Here is a 24,853-nt window from a genome sequence, read left to right on the forward strand (position 1 = left end):
CAGCATCACATCAGACAAGTCCCAGTTCCCTGGCCCAAGTCTGTGACATTGAACTCAGTATCAGAGACATTTGCAGAGGATCCAAACAGTGAAAATAAGCCCATCAGCAGTTTAAACTTCCCAGCCAATTCCTGCACGAGTGTCAAGACTTCCATGGGGTCCTAACACACATCTCAAGACCCGATTTTGATGTTATGCATACAGGAGGATTTGAGCCAGTTATGTAAATATAATGTCAGACAAGGATACGATCTTGTTCAGATGTGATGTCTCAATAGTGAAAACTGCTAAGCATTGTTAAAGAACCAGCATTTTTCAATAAAGAGATAGAGAATTGGAGGTCCAAATATAAAGATAATTCCAGGAATTAATGCACAAAAATAAATTGTTTTTATGTTTGAGCCACTGGTTTATATTGATCTGAGAGGTGTATTCTAAGAGCCCCTTATGGAATGAAGTAATGGAACATTAGCACTCTAATTCTCCTCATGAGCAGCTATCAATTTAATTACCACAGGCGTGATTATCCATTCAGTTACATGGTAAGTGAATTGGCTGTTGCAACCCTTCCATTCTAAGTGGATTTTCACTCATTCTGAATTCTATTTCACTGTCGCCTCTGAGCAACCTATTGATAAATTTAGGACAGAACCGTTTTACAATTAAGTTGTACTTGTACAAATAGTCAATTTTCCTGCAGTTGAAAGAACAAACCAGGTTTTGTACTACTTGTTTTAGAAGAATTTTACAATGCACATCTGTTTCCAGTTTGTATCTGTCTGTACATGCAGCAGTGCGAGTTCCCAGGTTTTCAGAGTAATTAATGGTCTCAGTAGGTGTTGTGTTGAGTCAAACTTCTAATAGTGAATATTTCAACAGCATAATAGAACTGTACTTTTCCCTGATCCAAAATTGGGCGGTACAGTGGTTAGCACTGCTGACTCACAGCTCCAGTGACCCAGGTTCGATTCTGGCCTTGGGTCACTGTCTGTGCGGAGTTTGCACATTCTCCCCGTGTCTTTGTGGGTTTCCTCTGGGTGCTTCGGTTTCCTCCCACATTCCAAATATGTGCAGGTTAGGTGGATTGGCCATGCTAAATTGCCCCTCAGTGTCACAGTTACTAGTGGTGTACCGCAAGGATCTGTTTTGGGGCCACTGCAGTTTGTCATTTTTATTAATGACTTGGATGAGGGCGTGAAAGGATGGATTAGTAAATTTGCGGATGACACTAAAGTCGGTGGAGTTGTAGACAGTGCGGAGGGAAGTGGCAGGTTACAGAGGGACGTAGATAAGCTGCAGAGCTGGGCTGAGAGGTGGCAAATGGAGTTTAATGCGGAAAAGTGTGAGGTGATTCACTTTGGAAGGAGTAACAGGAATACAGAGTACCGGGCTAATGGTAAGATACTTGGTAGTGTGGATGAACAGAGGGATCTGGGTGTCCATGTGCATAGATCCCTGAAAGGTGGCACCCAGGTTGATAGGGTTGTTAAGAAGGCGTAAGGTGTGTTAGCTTTTATTGGTAGACGGATTGAGTTTCGGAGCCAGGAGGTCATGCTGCAACTGTACAAAACTCTGGTGCGGCCGCATTTGGAGTATTGCGTAGAGTTCTGGTCGCCGCATTATAGGAAAGATGTGGAAGTGCTGGAAAGGGTGCAGAGGAGATTTACCAGGATGTTGCCTGGTATGGTGGGAAAATTGTATGAGGAAAGGCTGAGGGGCTTGAGGTTGTTTTCGTTAGAGAGAAGAAGGTTAAGAGGTGACTTAATAGAGGCATACAAGATGATCAGAGGATTAGATAGGGTGGATAGTGAGAGCCTTTTTCCTCGGATGGTGATGGCTAGCACTAGGGGACATAGCTTTAAATTGAGGGGTGAGAGATATAGGACAGATGTTAGAGGTAGGTTCTTTACTCAGAGAGTAGTAAGGACGTGGAATGCCCCGCCTGCAGCAGTAGTGGACTCGTCAACATTAAGAGCATTCAAATGGTTATTGGATAAACATATGGATGATATTGGAATAGTGTAGATTAGAGGGGCTTTAGATTGGTTCCACTGGTCGGCGCAACATCGAGGGCCGAAGGGCCTGTACTGCGCTGTAATGTTCTATGTTCTAAGATGTGTAGGTTAAAGGGATTAGCCACAGGAAATGCGTGGGGTTATGCGGAGGGGGCCTGGATAAAGTTACTCTTGATGTGGAGATGCCGGCGTTGGACTGGGGTGAACACAGTAAGAAGTCTTCACAACACCAGGTTAAAGTCCAACAGGTTTATTTGGTAGCAAATACCATAAGCTTTCGGAGCGCTGCTCCTTCGTCAGGTGGAGCGGAAATGTGCTCTCAAACAGTGCGCAGAGACACAGAAATCAAGTTACAGAATACTAATTCTGCTTTCTTGCATGTTTGTAGAAACTTGATGTCTGTGACTGACTTCTTAAAGTTACTCTGTCAGAGAGTTGGTGCATACTCAATGGACCAAATGGCCTCTTCTGCACCGTAAGGATTCTATGAAAATTGTAAGTTCTTCATAATTGGCAATTGTCTAAATTGTCTGAAATCCAGTGGAATTGCAAGAAAGACAGGAGAGGGGAAGAGGGTCCTTCTTTGAGGGATACCCTATGCACATTGGAGACATCTCTCTCTCCCCAGCCTCTCAAACCCACCCCCTGGCCCTCCTCGATGGGATCTAACAGCCATCCCATCCAAACCCTGGACTTATCAGCTACTCAATGAATAAACTTGCTGAGCATTTGGGAGAGTTCAGCATCATTATTTTTAACCAAAAGCTGCATTAAGAAAAAGATATATGGAAGAGATGTTACAAATCTCAATGTTATCCTTCAGGACGTTAACCAGTCTCAATGTGTAACAGAAAGACCTATAGTTCTCATTCAAAATGTTCTGAAAATTAGAAATAATTATGAAGTTCCTTGCAAGATTTGGATCATCAATCTACCATATTGAATAATACTGTGGTATGTCTGTCTGATAAATTGGGGTGGTGTTTTACCCTTGTGTTCAGGAGCCTCCTGCAGTAGATTGGAGCTTAATGATTTATACCACTGGGCAATCTCGTCTCTGAAGTAACGCCTATTGATATATTTTTTTTAACAGTCAGAGCCAGAGGGATTTTCTCATTTCCACTTATACGTCTGTGCTGCTTTCCTCATCAAATGGAGAAAGGAAATTTTGGAAGAAGATGACTTTCAAGTAAGTAGATCATGTCTGCATATGTGACGGATATTAAATTGCCTTTTTATTCTGACTTTTGACATTCTGCTTAAAACTGAAGATACTGCAATCAAAATTCCACTTAAAACCAATAATAACTGATCAAAGCAGATGATCCAGAAGTGATTTAGGTGCCAACCTTGGCTGAGTGGAACAGTCTCGCCTTTGAATTGAAAAATTGAGAGTTCAAGTCCCCTCCAGAGACGTCAGCAGAATCTGGACAGATGCAGTACTGAGGAAGTGCTGCAATGCTGATGAGGGAGGCCTAGTCTGATCTCCGCAGTGGACTATTCAAAGAGGACTGTGAATGTCCTCCCAGTGACCTGGGCTATATTCACCCTTCAACCAATGTCACTAGAACAGATTGTGATCATTTATCTCATTGCTGTTTGTGGACCTCACAGTGCACATATTGGCTACCATGTTTCACCATGTTACAACAATAGCTGAACTTTTGGCTCTAAAGTTTGAAATGTCCTCCACTGTGAAGGTTGCTCTATAAATGCAGATTCTTCCTTTCTTCCTTGTTTTCTTCCCTTATTTCCTTCCTTTGCTCACAAACAGCAGTTTAGTTGAGATTACTTGTGAATGGTTCACTATATTCAGGGGAATCAATTCCAGTTCTCTTGTAATTGATGAATTTCTCCCCATGTTAAAAATGTATTAACAAATGCATTGAAGCAAGCAGAAGAAGCCATGTTTCACGATTCCCGGCTCGGGTCACTGTCTGTGTGGAGTTTGCACATTCTCCTCGTGTCTGCGTGGGTTTCCTCCGGGTGCTCCGGTTTCCTCCCACAGTCCAAAGATGTGCGAGTTAGGTTGATTGGCCAGGTTAAAAATTGCCCCTTAGAGTCCTGAGATGCGTAGGTTCGAGGGATTAGTGGGTAAATATGTGGGGGTAGGGCCTGGGTGGGATTGTGGTCGGTGCAGACTCGATGGGCCGAATGGCCTCCTTCTGCACTGTAGGGTTTCTATGATTTCTATGATTCTATGAGTGGGAACACCAATGTGGTGGCAACAGATCGGGTATCTTAAGGTGCCTAGCTCACTTGTAAAGTCTAAAATTTCGATTCTAAACAAAACACCAGCTCAGTTAATGTCTTCGATGAACGATATTAGATTCTACCTGTGGTATTCCAGGGAATTGAGGGTAGCAGTTTACTTCAGTGTTGTGCTCCAGTTGGCCTACCTAACCGCAACGTTTGCTACAGCCTAGATGGTTTTCCATGAAGATTTACAATTTAGTTTTGAGTTTGTCACAGTACACTAACCTTTTAAATAGTAATGTATATTTGCCAATCAATAAATATCTTCAATTTCTGATGCAAGGACACTTTTATAATACCCTGCATCATGGCATCATTAGTCTTGAAATTCATACATACACATCCAGCATCCGATGAGGACGTCATGATTACTGTCACCGACTTTTTTGTTGAACTTGTTCAACTCTTCCGTTGTTTCGAAACTTGAATCAGTTTTCTTAAAATGCAAACCTTTAGCATAGCCTCAATTTGTCAAGTGTTGAAGTTAATAAATGGCTTCACTATGTCGATTAAATGATTCAACTTTAATCAGCACAAGAGCCTTTTATTACCTCACATACGTCTGACAGACATGAGTTACTGCAAACAAAAATGTGGAAGTTAATCTGACTACACGTATAGATTGATTTGTACAACTAGAAACATATTTTTAAGTAAGATTTCATTGCAAATAAGGCTTACAGATTTGCAGTCAGTTCTGGATAAATTATAGCGAAGATGTCAATAATTTAAGACTCAAACTTTCACAGCAAAGCTCAATTGATTAATGGATGTCAACAGTAAGCATTTTATCCATTGTTTAACTTTAATCATAATTTTAATCTAGTGAAAATGCCGTTTGGTTGAAGACTGAGAGACAAATATTATGTTGTGATTGCAAACCAATATTTTCTAGAGACTCAAAAGGAAAGTGAGGCTAGATTTTTAATCTGCAGACTTAGACCTCTCATTGTTTAGGACAGACTGATTTGTACCCAGGTTGATATCCATCAATTCCATTAAATCAGTCGCAACAACTTGCCTTTAACATTGAAAAATGCCCCAACAGCGATGTAATCAAAACTGGATGCCGATTCTATAAAGGAAATCATGTGATGGCTGCCCAAACATCTTGACCAGAGGTTAGTTTTCAGAGGAGTTTTAAAAGAGAATTGGGAAGTGAAGAGGCAGAGAGGTTTAAAGAAGGAATTTCAGAGAGCACAGGGTCTGAACAATTTAATGACACGTTATCAATGATGAGCCAAAGGGAGGAGAGAAAAGCTGGTGGTGAGTTTGCAGAACTGGCAAAAGGAGGGGGTAAGAAATGTAAATTTGAGGTTTTGAGGGACCAGGGATCATTGTTGGTGATCTAAGATACATTCACCAGAGTTTTGGTTGAACTGAAAATTGGGGAGATAAAGGACAGAAGAAGACTGGAGATAACGAAAAGATGGATGAGGATTTCAGTAACACTTGGGCTGAGCCAGGGGCAAAGACAGATTGAGAATAGTGAGCAAGGTGAATTGAGTTGGAGGATGGAATCACCAAGAATAAAAACTTTTATATCGAGGCTGAGAGTAGGAAGGAGTGAGGATATCTCGGTGAGAAATTGGGTCTTGGATTGAGGAGTGCTTGAGAAGGAGGATGTTCAAGAAGTAACAGAAGGGGCACAAGGCAAAATGATCAGAGGAGAATGTACAAGATGAATAGCGGTAAAGATCAAAGTGTGAAGCACAATTGTAAGTATAGCAGAAGCGTACTCGGGGCAAACACTTTCTGTAACCAATCCCTTCTTAATAATTTTCTTCTGTATTGTACTAGAAAAACAGATACACGTGGGGAACCAAAAATTGATTCTTCTATGTTCTCTCTATTTACAGATTGCAAAACGCAAAAATCTATTTGACCCAATAAAAACAGGACATTCTTTGCTGTCACTACATGTTGCTCTGATGTCAATGCAATGATACAATTATAACAGTGGATATCATTTCTTTCAATTAAATACAAATAGCAACAGACCCATTCTATATTCAGACTATCGGACTGGATTGAAACACCTTGATTATTTCCTCAAATTGCCAGATATTAGAGATTACTTTTACATTTTGACCTCTGCGGGGTCATGAGATAAAATTTATAATGTGTTTTATTTTGAGTCACATGAAACATCTCCATTTTGGTGAGCCAATACTGAAAGTAACTGAAAGTAACTATTCTACAATATCATTATCTATTTTGGCGCAAGTATTTTGAATGTCAGTGGTAATGCAGAATCTATATTTAGGAATAAACAGTTGCACAATAAAATATGGGCTGCTAAGGGTTGCAATTTTTGCCTCAGCAGCAAGTTCTATGTGTCAGGCTAATGCCCTAACCCCCATTTACTTTAAACAACAAGGGTTGGACATGAGCCAAAAGAGGCAGAGCATGAAGAAAAGGGGACATGTCCTCTCTCTTTCTGACCCCAAAACCCCATTTACTTTAAACTACAACAAACAATTGACATTGGCGCACAACATAAATGGAAGGTATGTTTTGCATTCACAAAAACTATAAAAATCAGGAGGAGTAGACATAAAACAGCAAAGTGACGCCAAATGTGCATCTTTACATGCGAGAGAAACAAGAGCATCAATTTTTAACTTATCCAAATGGGGAAACTGGTTGGTTAGTTGTTGCACCTGGATGAAAGCAGCGTGGCAGCCACAAGGTCTTGCAATTTTACACTGTATTTGGTCATCCAACATCCTAACTCAGACAAAGCATCCCCAATGAAATAGAAGTATTTAAGGACAGCTCACCCTGAACTGCAGGCAGTGTTTGACTGTCATTTCAAAGCAATTTGTTATAAACTTCCCTAACAGAATCGGCTTGTACATCAGGGACTGTGTGTTCTTCTTCAATGAGCAACATGCTGAGCTCGGAGCAGATGCAGTTACTCTTTCCTGTTTCCTTATTCAACGTTCAGAGCAATATTTCTAATTGCCCAGAGAGAGAGAGACAGATGCAGATTCTACTTTCATACTCAATCATTAGATTGAAGCCAACATGAGCACTGATCTCCGCTGTTCTTCAGAGAAAATTGTTGGCTTTTTCAAAATGATGCTTTGTCATTTTGCTTTACCATGAAATAAATAGAAACCATGTTGTGATATTTTGAAAATGTACCAATATACAGGCCCTACTGCTGTGTGCCTAAGAATAAAATGTCCCAATGTGCATACACAATCTTGACTTCAGAAAGAAAGGTTTGCACTTGTATAGCTCCTTTCACAGCCTGAGGACATCCCATGATGTTTTACAGTCAATTAAGTAATTTTGAAGTGTTGTCACTGATGTAACATAGAAAAGACAGCAGACATTTTATGCGCATCGAACTCCCATGCGATAACCAAATAGCAATAGTCTTGTGATGATTGAAGATAAATTTGACTGGTAAACTTCCCAATTCAGTCATGGAATTTTTTTTACGTCCATGTGAGAGAGCAGCTGGGGCCTTGATTTGATGTTTCCTCCAAATCACGGGGCTGTTGATAGTGCAGCAATCCCTCAGTACTGCACTGGGGTGTCAGCTTAGATTTATGTAGTCAAGATCCAAAGTGGGGCTTGAATCCCCAACCTTGTGACTCAGAAGCAAGAGTGCTACCAACTAGGCCACAGTTGGGACAGATGCCCCTTGTTAAATAGATTTATTTATTGTGCCATATTGTTGTTGTATTTGCTTGAAATAGTTCCTATTCTCTAACATACTGAGCACCTTGGAAAATAAACTAATCTCACAGTGATGAATGGATGGAGCCCTCCCCTCTAGTCACGATTGGCACATTAGGCTCTCTCCCATTACTTCCAGCCTTGTTCCAATAAGCAGGTATTTACCTGGCTACTCTCAGCCCTGGTATTGGAGAGTAACTACTGCACTTGCCCATTTGGAGCTCTAACCCAATTTGGTATCCATGATGTGGAGATGCCGGGGTTGGACTTGAGTGGGCACAGTAAGAAGTCTCACAACACCAGGTTAAAGTCCAGCAGTTTTATTTGGAATCACAAGCTTTATGAGCACTGCTCCTTCATCAGGTGAGTGGGGATGGGAATGAAGGAGCAGCGCTCCAAAAGCTTGTGATTCCAAATAAACCTGTTGGACTTTAACCTGGTGTTGTGAGACTTCTTACTGTGCCCAATTTGGTATAGCAAGGGATTTAACATTTCCCAGTCATGTTCGAATTTCCTCTGATAAGTAACTAGAAGGTATAGATATATGATAATTGACAAAAGAACCCGAGGAGATATGAGGAGAGAGTTTTGCACGTGGGGAGTTCTTATGATCTTGAATGCACTTTCTGAAAGGGTGATGGAAGCCTATTCAATAATGACTTTCAAAAAGGAGCTGGAAATATATTTGAAAAGATAAAAATGAAGTGATGTAGGGAAAGAGCAGAGGAATGGAACTAATTGGATAGCTTTTACAAAGAGTGAGCACAGGGACAATGGGCCGAATGGCCGCCACCTTTGCTGGAAGAGCCTATGATTCTATAAATACTTGAAAGCCTGAGAGATATACAATTGTTGAAGGCAAAAGGTTTACTTTCTGTGGTCAAAAAACAATGAGCCCGATTGTGAATGCTGATTTTTTTTTTCTTTACCTTTTTAGTGGGATTTCCTGTTGAACCTTACAAATTACATGGGCATTACTTTGTTTTAATTTGAACAGGAAGGGACATTGCATTCAATTGAAAATCACACTCAATTTCCATTTACAAATCAATTGTTTAATTTGTATTTAAACCTCTGTTTCTAGCAGCAAGTGCCAGGTTGGCTAAAAAGCAGTAGGTTTATGAGTTAAATCTTCACTGTAAATTTGAGTACAGAACCTAGGCTGACCCTTCCTACAATACTTTGAAAGAGTGCTATACAGTGAAAGGTGCAATTTTTCACATGCACTTGGGTCCAAACAGCCAAGTCAGCTGGGTCTAAAAGTTCACCAGGCACTCCTCAAAGAAAGAAAGCAGTCATTAGGTTATTTGATGTGTGTTAGAAACATTTTCCTGTTCTTTTTTTCAGTACTCCGTATTGATAAGTATAGGGTCAGAATCTGTTGTGGCCGGGTATCTGATGGTGTTCACCGTGAGACAGATATTTTCCTGCACTTTTCAGATATTTGCCTCACTAAGTTGCTGAAAGATTTGCGAGCTGATAAAGGCACAGTAAGGGAAACAGAGCATAAAAACATAGTGCTGGAAATAGGCAGCAGGTGATTTTATTTCAGATTTCCAGTATCCACAGTATTTTACTTTTATTTAAGGGAAACTATCTGGGAGCAGGGCATTTAACAAAGCAGGTTTAAGAATTAGAGGTGAATTCCATGTCAAGTCAGGAAAAAGAGAGGGAAAGAAAGATTGGAAGACCAATTTTCTCTCACCCTTGATAACAACAACCATCTCCAATGTAATAAAATGTCCCAAGGTACTCCAGAGGAGCCACATAAGGAGACATTAGGACAAACACAGGACTGGGCTATATTGGACAATATGAGCTAAGGTACTGAAATGAGCAGCACAGACTGAATGGATAGTTATTGACAGATTGTCTCTGCTCTTTGTAGCACTGGTACAACTTTCAAACTTCTAGATCTTCATTACTCTAATTGTTTGAGAAAAGCTAACCGCCTTATGCTTTTAAGATTATAGTGAATCATGGGCCATTTGAGGGACCCAGTGCATGCCTCATAATGGGTCCACAATTTGAACTATGAACAAAGAACAAAGAATAGTACAGCACAGGAAACAGGCCCGTCGGCCCTCCAAGCCTGTGCCGCTCATTGGTCCAACTAGACCATTCGTTTGTATCCCTCCATTCCCAGACTGCTCATGTGACTATCCAGGTAAGTCTTAAACTATGCCAGCGTGTCTTCCTCCACCACCCTACTTGGCAGCGCATTCCAGGCCCTCACCACTCTGTGTAAAAAACGTCCCTCTGATATCGGAGTTATACCTCACCCCTCTCACCTTGAGCCCGTGATCGTCACCTCCGACCTGGGAAAAAGCTTCCCACTGTTCACCCTATCTATACCTTTCATAATTTTGTACACCTCTATTAGGTTTCCCCTCATTCTCCGTCTTTCCAGGGAGAACAAGCCCAGTTTACCCAATCTCTCCTCATAGCTAAGACCCTCCATACCAGACAACATCCTGGTAAACCTTCTCTGCACTCTCTCTAAAGCCTCCACGTCCTTCTGGTAGAACAAAGAACAATACAGCACAGGAACAGGCCCTTCGGCCCTCCAAGCTCGCGCCGCTCCCTGGTCCAAACTAGACCATTCTTTTGTATCCCTCCATTCCCACTCCGTTCATGTGGCTATCTAGCTAAGTCTTAAATGTTCCCAGTGTGTCCGCCTCCACCACCTTGCCCGGCAGCGCATTCCAGGCCCCCACCACCGTCTGTGTAAAATACGTCCTTCTGATATCCGTGTTAAACCTCCCCCCCTCACCTTGAACCTATGACCCCTTGTGAATGTCACCACCGACCTGGGAAAAAGCTTCCCACCGTTCACCCTATCTATGCCTTTCATAATTTTATACACCTCTATTAGGTCACCCCTCATCCTCCGTCTTTCCAGTGAGAACAACCCCAGTTTACCCAATCTCTCCTCATAACTAAGCCCTTCCATATCAGGCAACATCCTGGTAAACCTCCTCTGCACTCTCTCTAAAGCCTCCACGTCCTTCTGGTAGTGCGGCAACCAGAACTGGACGCAGTACTCCAGATGTGGCCTAACCAGCGTTCTATACAGCTGCAACATCAGACTCCAGCTTTTATACTCTATACCCCGTCCTATAAAGGCAAGCATGCCATATGCCTTCTTCACCACCTTCTCCAACTGTGCTGCCACCTTCAAGGATTTGTGGACTTGCACACCTAGGTCCCTCTGTGTTTGATGGCTCTGCCATTTATTGTATAACTCCTCCTTACATTAGTTCTTCCAAAATGCATCACTTCGCATTTATCTGAATTAAATTCCATCTGCCATTTCTCCGCCCAATTTTCCAGCCTATCTATATCCTGCTGTATTGTCCGACAATGTTCATCGCTATCTGCAAGTCCAGCCATCTTCGTGTCATCCACAAACTTGCTGATAACACCAGTTACACCTTCTTCCAAATCATTTATATATATATATAATATATATATATACCACAAATAGCAGAAGTCCCAGTACAGAGCCCTGCGGAACACCACAGGTCACAGACCTCCAGCCGGAAAAAGACCCTTCGACTGCTACCTTCTGTCTCCTGTGGCCAAGCCAGTTCTCTACCCATCTAGCCACCTCTCCTTGTATCCCATGAGCCTTAACCTTCTTAATCAATCTGCCATGAGGGACTTTGTCAAATGCCTTACTGAAATCCATATAGACGACATCCACGGCCCTTCCTTCGTCAACTGTTTTTGTCACTTCCTCAAAAAAAACCTCCAAATTTGTAAGGCACGACCTCCCTCTTACAAAACCAGTGGAGTGAGCTGAGTGGAGTGGCCATATGGGACTTAGAAGTTGGGCTGCCACTATCACCACTGTGTTATCAGCAACTTGCTTTTCCCATGAGAACCCTGCACCCTTTCAAGGAGCCTATCTGAGTGGGGAATATGGAGATGTGTGCATGAATAGTGCAGCTGAGAAACCTGGCCACTCTCACATAGATTAGGTGCGCTCGAGGATGCCACTGTTGGAAATCTAAGAGTGTTCCCTCATTCTGTTGACATCCGCAATTGTGAAACTTCTGTTGTCAATTATTGATGACATTTAATAGAAAATTTTAATCTGCGTTGTGATTACGTTCAGTTTTTACCGGGCTGTATTGTCATTATATCACAGTGATTTAACATATCGTCACATGATTTAGAAGGAAACATTTTGCAGGTCAGTAGTGGCTGTGTATAGTTGAATTTGCTGTCAAACGCATCACGAAATCGCACAAAATCCCTGATGTATTACATATCAATACTACAAACTAGATTTTTCCTTTGGTTAGTAATCGGTTATTGTTACCTCTGCAGTTATCTTGCATTGCTGTTGGAAAGCAATGTATATAATTTAAATAAAATTATTTAAATATTTTCCAAAGTTTGTTGGGATGGAAATTGGACTTCACTTTTCCATCAATTTCTTTTTAAATTAACATCCTGTGGCCCAAGAAGTGCTGAAAATTGACAGACCCAATAGTGGATCGTGCCATACCTGTAGCCACCTAACATAAGAGTTTATATAGGGGTCAGCTAAACAGTTGTCAGACCCCCCCGCCCTTCCTAATTTGTGTTGCTCTGTGTCTGCTCCACTCAAGATTCCTCAGTGGTTTTCTGTGGCCAGCAGTCTCCAATAAAAGTATTTTTTTAAAAGTACTGTGGAACACAAATCTACCCCCAACTCCACAACCCTCCTGTTGGCCTGAAACCAGCTGCTCCACATGTTCTTCTGGTTTTCCCAATTCTACTTGGAAGTATCCCTGGAGATTTGTTCGGGTGATATCTAGTGAACAGTGAAAGATCGGAAATTGAGGGTGAGGAAGAGAAGGAAACAAGGGAGGGAAGGGATTATGAGGTGGATAAAACAGTGGTTGAAGGATCTTTGATTTCACCAGTAACTAACATATTGCACCAATAATTGGCGGTAATACGGTAACAGTCAAATTCCCTGCAACCAACATAATGAATTAGAGTTGTTTGGCAATACAGAACTTGAATATTGCTTGAAAAAAAGAGACTTTTTGTCAAAGCTTTTTGTCTTGCACTCATCAGGACATATGGAGGAACACAATACAAGAGAAATCAACCAATTTATACCATATGAGAAGAGAGAGGTGATCAGTGGGCAAGTAGACTCTGATTAGGAGAGTTGTTGCCATGGAGAATGCACCAGTTGATGGTGATAATTGACAGCCAAACAATGTTTAAAATTTAAACCAGTCAACTTAACTGTGCAAGGCATTATTGCCCTGAGAAATGAACCAACAAATAGCTATCAGCGTCCACTTGCCAGCCAGTCAGCATTCTCTTATGTAGGATAAATTTGTTAATTTCCCTTGCATGGTATTCTCATGAATGTCCTGATGAGTGCAAGACAAAAAGCTTCAACCAAAAATGGGTGGAATTTTCCCGTCCTGCCTGCCACGACATTTGCAGCGGGTGGGACCATGCAAAGATCCGTTGGCCTTGGGTGGGATTTTCCGGTATTGGGGTGAGTGTGGCTGGAAAATTCTATCGAATGTATTTTTTTCAGCAACAAGTAATAGAATGGCTCACTGATAGCCCATATGTAACTGGTACTTATGGGTATAATTCCTGATGTCCTACCTGAAGCTGGCAGTAATCCTGTGACCAGCTGATATTAAATTGATGCCACTTTCAATAGACTCCAACTCTCTCCTTATTTCCTTGGACCAGGTTTAGACCCGTGTGAAGGTGACGACTCTAAATCTCTGGTCTGGAACTCTTCTTTCTTGGACCATCAGTCCCTCGTGCATGTGCGCGTGTGTGGCACTGCTGTGGCAGTGTACAACAAATCCAAAACACATGGATAAAGGTTGGCCCATGTTAGGCATGGCCTCAAAGCAAAGGAGCACCACATATAAGGAATTTGTTGGTGATCTGGGAATGTTCTGCAATCTCCTTTAGCTCTCAGACTCTCTGACAACAGTTGCACTTGTGTTTAGTAGATTATAGTCTGATTTTAACACCTTACTTATTGGCCAAGTCCTATTTTTATATAAAAGATTGATTAGTTAAATAATGTGCATAAATCAGCAATAATATGACCTCGCAAATCAATTCTGGACCCTTCAGTTTAATGAGGAGTTTTCAGAGCACAGGTCAGCTAAAATAAATATTCAATTCATTTATAAAAATCCATGAGCCGCAAGCTCGCCAACTGAGCTTTAGAATCTGACATGACAGTCCATGTCACATTTTTTAAATTAAATGCAGTTATTAAAAAAGGCAAAGCAACAAAAAAAAGACATTGTGGAAGTCCATCTAAAATCGCTATTCCAATTTGAGTGTGTCAAAGCTTTGTTTATTGCACTTTCTACTATCTTCTCAGAGATATGGGAACAAAAATCTAATCTCAGAATACCATGCTGTATTTGTTATCAATCCATTGGAATACGATTGCAAATACTGGTGTTAGGAAAGTAAATACTAATTGTTTGAAATATAGCAGTGAACTTTTTCTTTTCTTCAGACTGAATCATAATCTTCAGCTAAAAGCCTGGCTTGGAGAAAGTCGACTCTCACTTCACTATGAAGCTGTCAGATCATTATTAAAAATGCTGTGACTTACGGTGGCACAGGGTTTAGCGCTGCTGCCTCACAACTCCAGGGACCTGGGTTCGATTCCCGGCTTGGGTCACTGTCTGTGCAGAGTTTGCACGTTCTCCCCGTGTCTGCGTGGGTTTCCTCCGGGTGCTCTGGTTTCCTTCCAAAGACATGCTGGTTAGGTGCATTGGCCATGCTAAATTCTTCCTCAGTGTATCTGAACAGGTACCGGAGTGTGGCGACTAGGGGATTTTCTTCGTAACTTAATTGCAGTGTTAATGTCAGCCTACTTGTGACTAATAAATTTTTTAAAACTTACATTTATCAGATTAGGGGCCATGGAAGATCCAGTTCCTTATTATACCATTGGGGTTTTCAGTGTTTTAGAGTTTTTGTGTTTATTTTTAGCAATTTCCCTCTCCCCACACTTGACCAAATATAAAGTTTAGTAGGTTAAATGTCATTATAATGTGCTAACACAAATATTACCCACTGGGTTGTAGGGAAATATATTACATCCAGTTTCCCTGCAAGCGCACCTCTAATTGGATGTTCTCTACCAAGATAAATAATCAACCACAGATGCCACCAGTGCCAGTTCAGCAGAAAAAATGGTGTCTGTGCCACACCTGCCCACATCCGGCGCTAACCATGCTGCATGGATTTTGTTGGGCGCATCAGTGTGGGCATTACATATGTACACCGGAGTATGCAGAGTGGACAGATCACGACACAGTAAGTGCCTGACACTGATTTGACAGCTGATCTGGTGTTTTTTATTTTACTGCTTTAGTTAACTTGCGTTACACAGCTGAACATGCATTCAACAGCACAGGGATTCCCTACCACCTCTGTTTAAGGGAAATATCATCCAACTTGCCAGTTAGTTGCTGATTACTGTTTCTGGCACTTGTTAAGTTTGTGAAATTAGTGGTTGTTTGGAGGTATTCAGCAAAGTTGGTAAAGTCCAGACTGTACTGCAGGGAGTTGTTGCTGTGCAAGGGCTCTGAACACACTTTTTGATTCCAGTCGTGGGGGTCTACCCCTTGTACTGAAGGAGATGGAGCAGAGATGCAGCAAAGAGTGCTCATGCAGAGAGGAGGGAGAGAAGGGTTCTCAACAGGAGGCCTGACTCACACAGGGTCTTCAGGGAGTGCTTCTCTAACTTGCACCAAAGCCAGAAGTGATGCATTTGGCAGCTGCAATTCACCAACTGTGAATTTCCAGGAATTGTACCACCTCTTGGAATCAGACCTTCAGCCCCCAAGCAGGGCAGTGATGGCTGATGATCACTGGCAGTGATGCCAGTGGCTGTGATGGTGACCGTGGTCCTGATTTTTTTTTTTGCAAAGTGATACTTCTATGCCGGGACAAGTGACATAGCAAACATCGCGCAGTTCACTGTCCATTGTTCCAAGAGAGGCTCTGAAGGCTAGAGAAGGGACTTCATTGTTTTCTCTCTGAACAGACTGAAGCAGGAGCGGCATGCATGTGTCTTTATCAAGATAGTGGGCATTCTCCATGGTGTAATGTGCCATCAACTGCATACATGTGGCTTTATAGCCACCACGTATCAAATATGTAACCTGCCCCATGGAACTCCTGCCTCCGGGCTGTCCCTGGCTGATTGAGTGACAGTGATTTTTCCTGCTCAGTCTGCTCTCCCTCTCTTCAACCTCCTGCCTGCTGACCGACCAAGTGGCAGTTCTTGGGTATCTGAATTCATGAATGCACAAGGGCAGTGTTGGGATGAGGGGAGTAGGGTGGGGATAGGGAAATAAGAGGTACATGGTTACACCATTTGCAGTTTGTAAATCACAGAAGATGGTGGGATGAGGGGGAAATAGGATTTGAGATGTACAATTGGCAGGAACATGCTATCATCCACAGGTTGTAGCGATGATACTGGCAAGGCCTCTGTGTTAGCTGTTGCAGCATCTTTGTCGTGTGGATGTGCAGATGCAGCTATGCCTGTCCTTCCTCGCTGCTGAGCCATCTTTAATAAGCTTTGCTCTTCTGCAAAAGAGGAGGTGTATCTGTGAGCGTGGTGCATTGTATTTGGGTGCTGTGCCTGCCTCAGTTGTAGAGCAGACTGCATGGCCAAGCTGGCAGTTATGAATGTGCAGCTTCCAGCAGGGGTGAGTTAAAGTACATGAATGCAAGGTTTCAGTAATGGTTAATATAGATTGTTGGTGGGCAAGTGAAGAGTGTGTGGTGATTAGAGCAGTGTATGAGGCTAATGGAGCAGTTGGTAGGACATGGCATAAGAGCATATTAAGAATAGGCTTAATATTATGACCTTAAGAATATGGTAAGAAAAAGATGAGAATATGACATTCAATGACCTTAACCCAGTTATGGGATCATTAAAGATTTTGCAGCATTATCAAACAATCTCTACAGTGCAGAAGGAGGCCATTTAGCCAATTGAGTCTGCACTGACAACAATCCCATCCAGGCCCTATCCCCCATATGTACCCTGCTAGTCACCCTGACATTAAGGGGAAATTTGCCAATCAGCCTAATATGCACCTCCTTGGACTGTGGGAGGAAACCAGAGCACCCGGAGGAAACCCATGCAGACACAGGGAGAATGTGCAAACTCCACACACACACACACACACACACACACACACACACACACAGTAACGCGAGGCCAGAATTGAACTCAAGTCCCTGGCGCTGTGAGGCAGCAGTACTAGCCACTGTGCTGCCGCTAATTACATCCAAATCCTCATGGCCGCTGCAGCCATATCTGCTCTCACTGCATTCTCAGCATTGGTCAGGGAGGCTTCCTGGTTCCCTCACGGAAGAGAACTCTCATGTCCAGTCCAGGTCTTTCATCAGAGCCTCCAGTGTGGCAACTGAGAACCTAGGGGGCACACATCTCTGGACTGTCGGGCCATTTCTCCGGATCTTCCATTCATCTTATTGCAATTTTGGCCTTTGCTGATGCCAGAATGTGCTGTCCCTTTTAGGGTACAAGCTAGCTTTAAGCGGTGCTAACCTGACATGGACTTGGCATCTTTGCTGAGATGTACAACCACTCAGCAGCACGTACAACCTGCATGCCCCGACACTCGCAAACCAGTCAGCATGAAAATTTGACTGTCTCCATCGCTTTGACTGGGTGGGAGTAATCACACGGTGCAGCTCCTGCATCTGATTTTAGGGACTATTCAATTTAGCCCCATTGTTTTCATTGTTAAACAAATGTGTGAACCAAATTGGAATTTATTTTATTCTGGATGGCGTGTGCTTATGCGTGGTCAGTGGTGTGTGCATTTTCTAGATTGACTGCATACAAATGCTGTTGCACCTCAATGAATTCTTTGAGTTCTATCTGTCATATTTTATTCAAATGTGTTATTTTTATAGCCTGTATAGTACATTTTCCAGGGTTTACATTCAATAGCACACACCACTTTAACAAAATGTACCATTAGTTCCTCAAAAGGGCATACAGGAATTACTTTTGTGGTTGAGTATAATTTTGTTTTAAATTCTCAACACATACAAATTAACAAAAGCCTGCATCATGGTATCTCAGCGATATCATTGCTTAGTTAAAATAATTCCTCTGTAATTACATGTAACAAAGTTATCCATTCCCATGCTGGTTCACAAATAACAAAAATTGCAGATATTCAGACACTGACAATATACTTTTTAAATTCATTTACAGGATGTGGGTGTCGCTGTCTAGGCCAGCATTTAGTGTCCATCGCGAGTTGCCCTTCAGAAGGTGGTAGTGAGCTGCCTTCTTGAACCGCTGCAGTCCTTGAGGTGTAGGTACACCCAATAGCGCTGTTAGGGAGGGAGTTCCAATACTTTTACCTAGTGACAGTGAAGGAACAACGCTATATTTCCAAGTTAGGATGGTGAGTGGCTTGGAGGGGAACCTTCAGGTGGTGGTGTCCCCAGGTATCTACTGCTCTTGTCCTTCTAGATGGAAGGTACTGCCTAAGAAACCGTGGTGGGTTCCTACAGTGTATCTTGTAGATGGTACACGTGGTTGCACTGTTGGTCAGTGATAGAGGGATTAAATGTTTGTAGAAGGGGTAGCAATCAAGTGGGATGCTTTGCCCTGGATGGTGTCAAACTTCTTGAGTGTTGTTGGAGCTGCACTCATCCAGACAAGTGGAGAGTATTCCATTGCACTTCTGCCTTTTGCTTTATAGATGGTGGACAGATTTTTTTTGGGGGGAGAGGGAGGGTTGAGTGTGGAACTCAAAGACAGAATATTTCCTCATAAACTGGTCTATATTTGATACCTCAATAGATTCTAATTCTAGTGATGACATTCTGCAACTTAGTAATCAGCAATTTAGCTTCTGAATAGTGATTGAACTGCTGTTAATCTCATTTGCATGGTACTTACCCTTACATGTCATAGCTTACCATGACGAGTCAGTGATTCCTAATTAAAAGCTGAGTGAGTAAAACTGAGTCACAAGCAAACAGTGAAAAGAAAAGCAGAGAATTGTCAGTTCAGAAACTTCACAGTCACCATTATATTTTTCTGAATGTTCATCTTGAATGATTTTCCTTTGACCTTGACAGGACTTGTGAAAAAAATGTTTAACTTATGTTTAAGCAATTTGAAATTCCAAATTTCAACATAATTGATATTTCTGCAATTCTTAATCATTTCTTTAATTGGCCTCACATCTCCCACTGTGGATGTCCCCCTTAAACATGTTCCCAGTTAAAATCTAACCAAAATGTCTAGTCCCAGATTTGCCTCATAGTTCTGAAATACAAAATGAGAAGATCAATTGATTGGTGGTGCTGATGGTGCTTTGGATACCTTTTAAGGATTGTGGGGTAATTTAGTAGAAAAGCAAAACATGCAATCATTATTATTCTGGCTGGCATATGTGATCCTTACTTTTAGCGATTGGTGGCATTGGATTCAACTCATGCCATGCATCTGTTCCATTCTTTCTCAATTCAAAATTATCAAACATTTTTTGAGATGCTGTGAGTCATCAGAATAGTAAGTCTCATCTTCTGCTATGCCCAGTCTTAGAACAATTTCTGTGTATTACTTTATCAATGAAGTCACAGGGTATATATTATAAATATGTTTTTTAAAGTAAGCTTAATATTGTTTTCATAGGATATGTTCTTGATATCTGAATTAGTAGTCTTAGACAAGTGGAGATCTTTGCATTTGGCATGAGGGATTGTGTATATACCAAACTGAATTCTGTTCTTTTTCTTAAAGGGTCTCCTGATGTTGTTGCAGAACCTCCCGACAATTCACTGGGGTAACGAAGAAGTTGGTCTCCTCCTCGCAGAAGCGTACAGGCTTAAGTACATGTTTGCAGATGCACCTAATCACTACAGGCGATAAGTGGTTAGCAGAAACATTGAGAGCCGAATTCAAACTCCTTGCAGTCTTTCAGGTCAAGTGGACATCAGCTCCATTGACTGAGACAGCAAATCTTTCAACTACTTTGGAAGTAGTTTCTAATTACTTGAAGCTTTTCTTGAGCTATTATTGTAATATACTAATTGAAAGTAGACTGAGAGCTCCCTCAGTTTGCTCTTCATTGAGCCTTGATAAATCTTTGATACTAGGTTATACATAATTCTTAGAAAAGGATTTAAAAGGCATTATATCGTGTGATTCTGTATCATAGTTACAATGTATGTGTCCTTAATTTGAACAACTGTGAGCTTATACTTAGAAACTTGCTTAAGTGTTTGGATTTAGTGTGCATAAAGGAGACTGGTTAAATTTTCCTCATTCCGAAAAACAGCTGGCATCCAATTTCTTGTGATTAATGAAACTCATTCACAATATTTTTAATTGTGCCTCTTTTTTTAAAAAAAATTTTCCTCACTTTTTTTGAAGTTGCTGTGTGCTGCTTGGTGTAAACTTTAGCTGTTTCGGTGAGGTACCTTTATTTTAAAATATTTTTCATTTCTACTAACTATCATTTTTATAAGCAATAAAATGATTCTTTTTTTAATGTAGAATTTGGGAAATTTGGAAAAAAAAATAACCTAGCTATCTTTATAACTTTTTTTTAAAAAGATCTGTGTTATGAGAACTAATGCTGTGTTGAAAGGCCAATTGTTAATGCCAATAATGTAGATTTCAAACCGTGCTGAAGCCATTCAAGATTAAAATATGTTTCTCAGGTATTTCCTTTTGATTTGTGTGCCTTTTGACCAATTCTTTTTATGTAGAGTTGAGAACATTGCAATATTTATGTTTAAAATTGCTTTGGAAAGCCTTGATGTCATTTTTTTTAGCTCTTAATACTTCCCCTTTGCCTGCAGAAAGATACCTTGTGTACGAATTCCAGGGTTTAAGGAATAGTTCATGTAATTAAAATATATAAATATATATATATATATATTTTTAAATATATATCAGACCTGAGAAGCAGATTTTTCCATTGATGGCCAGCGATTATACGGATAGAGTGAAATCTCTGATTTTTGTTCCTTTCCCCTTTGGTTCTCACCTTCTTGGTTTGAGGCTCTAATATTACAGAAGTGGTGCAGCGAATTTAGTCCAATTAACCTGGCTGGGAAAAGTGGCTTGCCCTGCATCCAGCAGCGTCAGATATCATTTCCAGATTGCCTGTTGTTTTCAAACATTCTCGAGGTATACGGAGAAAAGGCGCAAAAATAGATCCAATCTACTATTCAGAAGCAATCTAACAATAGCAGGAAAAGTGAGGGGCTGAATATCACATTTCTGTTCATTTGGGTAAAGATATCAAGGGAGATAAAGAGAAAGCAGAATAAGGCAGTTGAGGTACAGAGCAGCCATGACCTAGAAGCGTGACGGAACAGACTCGAGGCTAAAGAACCTACTGCCTGTCCTATGTGCAGGAACCCTCTGTTGATGGGAGCTGTATCTCCTGCGGGATAAAGTAGGCTGTATCATTACTCCCACACTCAGCCTGGCACCAGTCACATAAACCATCTCCAACTAGTAGCCTGTCAAAATTATCGTAAATGTGCATTCATAAGAATCAAACTTGGAACTTGATCTAGTAATTCCAAGGCTAAGAGTCTTTCTACTGTTAGACTCCTGGGTCAGGTTCTTTGTGTTTAATATATAACCTTTGATCATTTTTGGTCATGTCAGGAAAAAGTAGCCTTTGTTTACTTCTACACTGAACTTGCAGTGTCTGATCTTATGTCAGTGGCTGGTATGACTCTTTGGAAGTTGTCATCCAGATGCATTCTTGGTGAGAAACTGCAAAGAAGAGGCAGATAAATGATGTAGGTTCAGAAATAGATTTTATTACACGTTTCAAACTGTGTTAGTAATTTCTTTTGCTTCTTAACTTATTGTCTGAATGCCACATTTGTTTTAATTGTGTGTTCCTTTTTTATGTAAAGGGCAAATTATTGAAAACTACTCTGCTGTAGTCTTTGGTGTGTCTGTGTATGTGTCACTCTGGGAATTTTAAGATAATGTAAATGGTAATTTTTACATTGAATTTCAAGCAAAACTGTGCTCTACGTTTCTCCATTCTAAAAGGAAGGGTGAATGTACAAATTATTTTCTGGGCAGTTGGGCAGGTGTGTAAGTTCGCTGATGAATTTACAGTCCGAACACCTGGTTCTGCTTTAGTTTTAATCGTCACTTGCAAGTGATTGCATTCTAATCAAAGTCAAGCACATGGATCAAAGCGCAATTAATTTCTTGACTAAATTTAGAAGGCAGCAAGTATATTGGTTTTTTCCCCTTTGAATATAATGTAGCTTCCCTGGCTAAACCCAGTTGCTGTTGATCTTACCACCAAAAGGAGAGCCAAAACTGAAAGATGTCAATCTTAAACTATCCTTCGTCATTGGTTTCATAATGCATTGACTAAAATTGGGAACAGATTGGTGAGTTATGACCTTATATGGCTATATGGTGCAAAGATGCTTTGAACATCATTGTTATTTTAAGGTGGCAAAGGAACATACTGGTGATTTTTTTTCACTCCTGCACAAATACTGGGACTGCTTTGATCAGAATTTTTATCATAAACTGAGATTCTTATCCATCAGCTGGGATCTTTATCCCTGGAAGCAGAGGGAACAAATGCTACTGTAGTTTTATATGCTGAAGTTTTGCTATTTACACAATGAAAACGTGAGCAGAACCAACACGCAGGACAAGTGAACTTGGGTGCCTTGACTAACTGTTCGGAATTGTCCAGACACTGTGGCTTTTGGCTACGGTTGTGTGGCATCTCACGTTGTAAATATTAGCACAATATCTATGACTCTGGAATGCTTGCAGCCACACCATCAGAAACCAGAGAGTTGCATGGTACTTCAACAGGTCCTTTTAACCTGTAGGATGGAAATGAATTATAACTGTGACTTTCCACCTTTTCACTGTGTGATGTTTTAACCTGATATGTGTGATCAAAACGGCACAATCTGTGGTCATTTCTGTGTGCAATAAGTCCAAAACATGACTTTTTTTGAGTATTGTGCAGTAGCTTTTATAGACCTGTTTCGCAGATAACATAATACAAGATATTCCATTAAAATAGTTTATCAAAGTCTGGAACTATGTGATCTCGCAAGCACATTTGTACAGCAGTGAAGAGATTAATATATTAGCCCTTTGGATGATGCTGTCTCTGAAATATGCCAAATTGTTTTTTCAAACCATGTTTTTTTTAATGCTTCTGTAGTCAGTGCTATTATGAGACTTAAAAAAATTAAATTCCTGCTCCACATCAGTTGGTAGTCTTTGATTATTATTTCATCTGCATGACTCATTGTGCATCTGCACCTCAGCAATATTCATCCATTAGCAGCGTAGGATGACTGATTTTGACTTACAGCTTATTACTTCTCACTCTCGCACAGCTAATCATTCTGTTGAATTTCATTCCACAAGGAAGTTATCTCCAAGTCAGCCCCAAGTCATCTCCGTGATGGAAAGGAGCTTTGAAGATATTTGAGGCAGCCGTGACCTGCTCCATGTTCCAAATGTTAACTTCCTCCCTTCCCTCAATAGTTGAGAGTCAATCAAAGTCTGCTTTCCAAATCTTGTAATGAAAACTAATGCAGATGTAGAAGGCTATTCGTCCCATCGAGCTCATTGCTCCATAAAAACTTTGCTTCCCACATCACACCATTAATGTGTATCTTGAATGAAGCCAGAAGTGTTGCCTTCACTACTCTACCCAGAAGCCCGATCTAGATGTGATTCCCTCTTTGACAATGCTCTCCCTGCCATTAGTCTTGAAATTTAATTTTATTGGTCTTTACTTTGTTTCATTGTACTGTTTAATCTGCTCAGGATTTACCTTTTTTCTTCCACTATCTTGGCCCCTTATATATATATTTCTAAGGGGCCCCACTCAGATGGTTTGCTTGAGGATTAACAAGTGATAACTTTCGTTGTAACTCAACCCAGTGACAATGGAGGTCAATCTTTTTATTATTTTTCAATAAAGGAAGTACTTTAACATTGAATTGTAGCCAGTTAATCTGATTATCTCTTTTCAAAACCCAATATTTAATCATTCCAGTTTGTTTCCGTCAACAGCAGTAAAGGCTTCTTCAGATGCAGTGCAGGCCTATGAAAGGTGAAACATATCCTTCCCTCCAGTGCTTCAAAATGTACTCAAACTCCAGGCATTTTTCGCCATATCAAAAAAAGCAATGGTTCATTTGGTAGAGAAGAGCCCTCGCTTCCCAAGTAGGACTGGGAGTAGGCCATTCAGCCCACTGAGCCTGCTGTGCCATTCTACTGGATCATAGCCGATCATCTATCTCAACATCACTTTCCTATGTGATCCCCATATCCCTCGATGTCATTAGTACCTAGAAATCTATTGATCTCTAACTTGAACCTGCTAAACGACTTGAACTTCCACAGCCCTCTGGGTGAAAAAATTACTCCTCATCTCAGTCCTAAATGGCCTGCCGTTTATTCAGACGGTGTCCCCTGGTTCTAAAACCCCCAGCCAGAGCAAAGACTTTTTCCATATGTACCCTGTGAAACGCTTTGAGAATTTAGTACGTTTCAATGAGAGTCCCTCCAGAGAATACAGGCCCAGTCTCCTCAATCTCTCCTCGTGGGACAATCCCACCATACCAAAAATTAGTCCGAAAAACTGCTACACTCCCTCTACAGCAAATAAGGGATAAGGGTATTGGGTAAAAGGATTAAAAGTACACAATACTCCAGGTGCAGTCTAACCAAGGTTCTGTACTATTAAAGACATATTTATTTCTGTATTCAAATCCTCTTGCTATAAAGACCAATATAGAATTCCTTTCCTAATTGCTTGCTACACCTGCATTGTCAGCTC

The 24,853-nt window shown here is 41.1% G+C and overlaps 1 protein-coding gene across 3 annotated transcripts in view; it reads left to right on the forward strand.

Annotated features, from left to right (window-relative positions):
- Positions 1 to 23,262, forward strand: part of LOC144511874 (TBC1 domain family member 22B-like) — a 322,468-nt gene extending 299,206 nt beyond the window's left edge. For all 3 annotated transcript variants that reach the window (XM_078242287.1, XM_078242286.1, XM_078242288.1), the window contains 2 exons: positions 3,109 to 3,204; positions 19,783 to 23,262. In XM_078242287.1, coding sequence (XP_078098413.1) covers positions 3,109 to 3,204; positions 19,783 to 19,911 — 225 coding nt within the window. In that variant the 3' untranslated portion in view covers positions 19,912 to 23,262. The remainder of the gene's footprint in view (positions 1 to 3,108; positions 3,205 to 19,782) is intronic.
- Positions 23,263 to 24,853: the final 1,591 nt, after the last annotated feature.

The sequence above is a fragment of the Mustelus asterias genome, chromosome 25 (assembly GCF_964213995.1).
Source record: "Mustelus asterias chromosome 25, sMusAst1.hap1.1, whole genome shotgun sequence".
Lineage (NCBI taxonomy): Eukaryota > Metazoa > Chordata > Chondrichthyes > Carcharhiniformes > Triakidae > Mustelus > Mustelus asterias.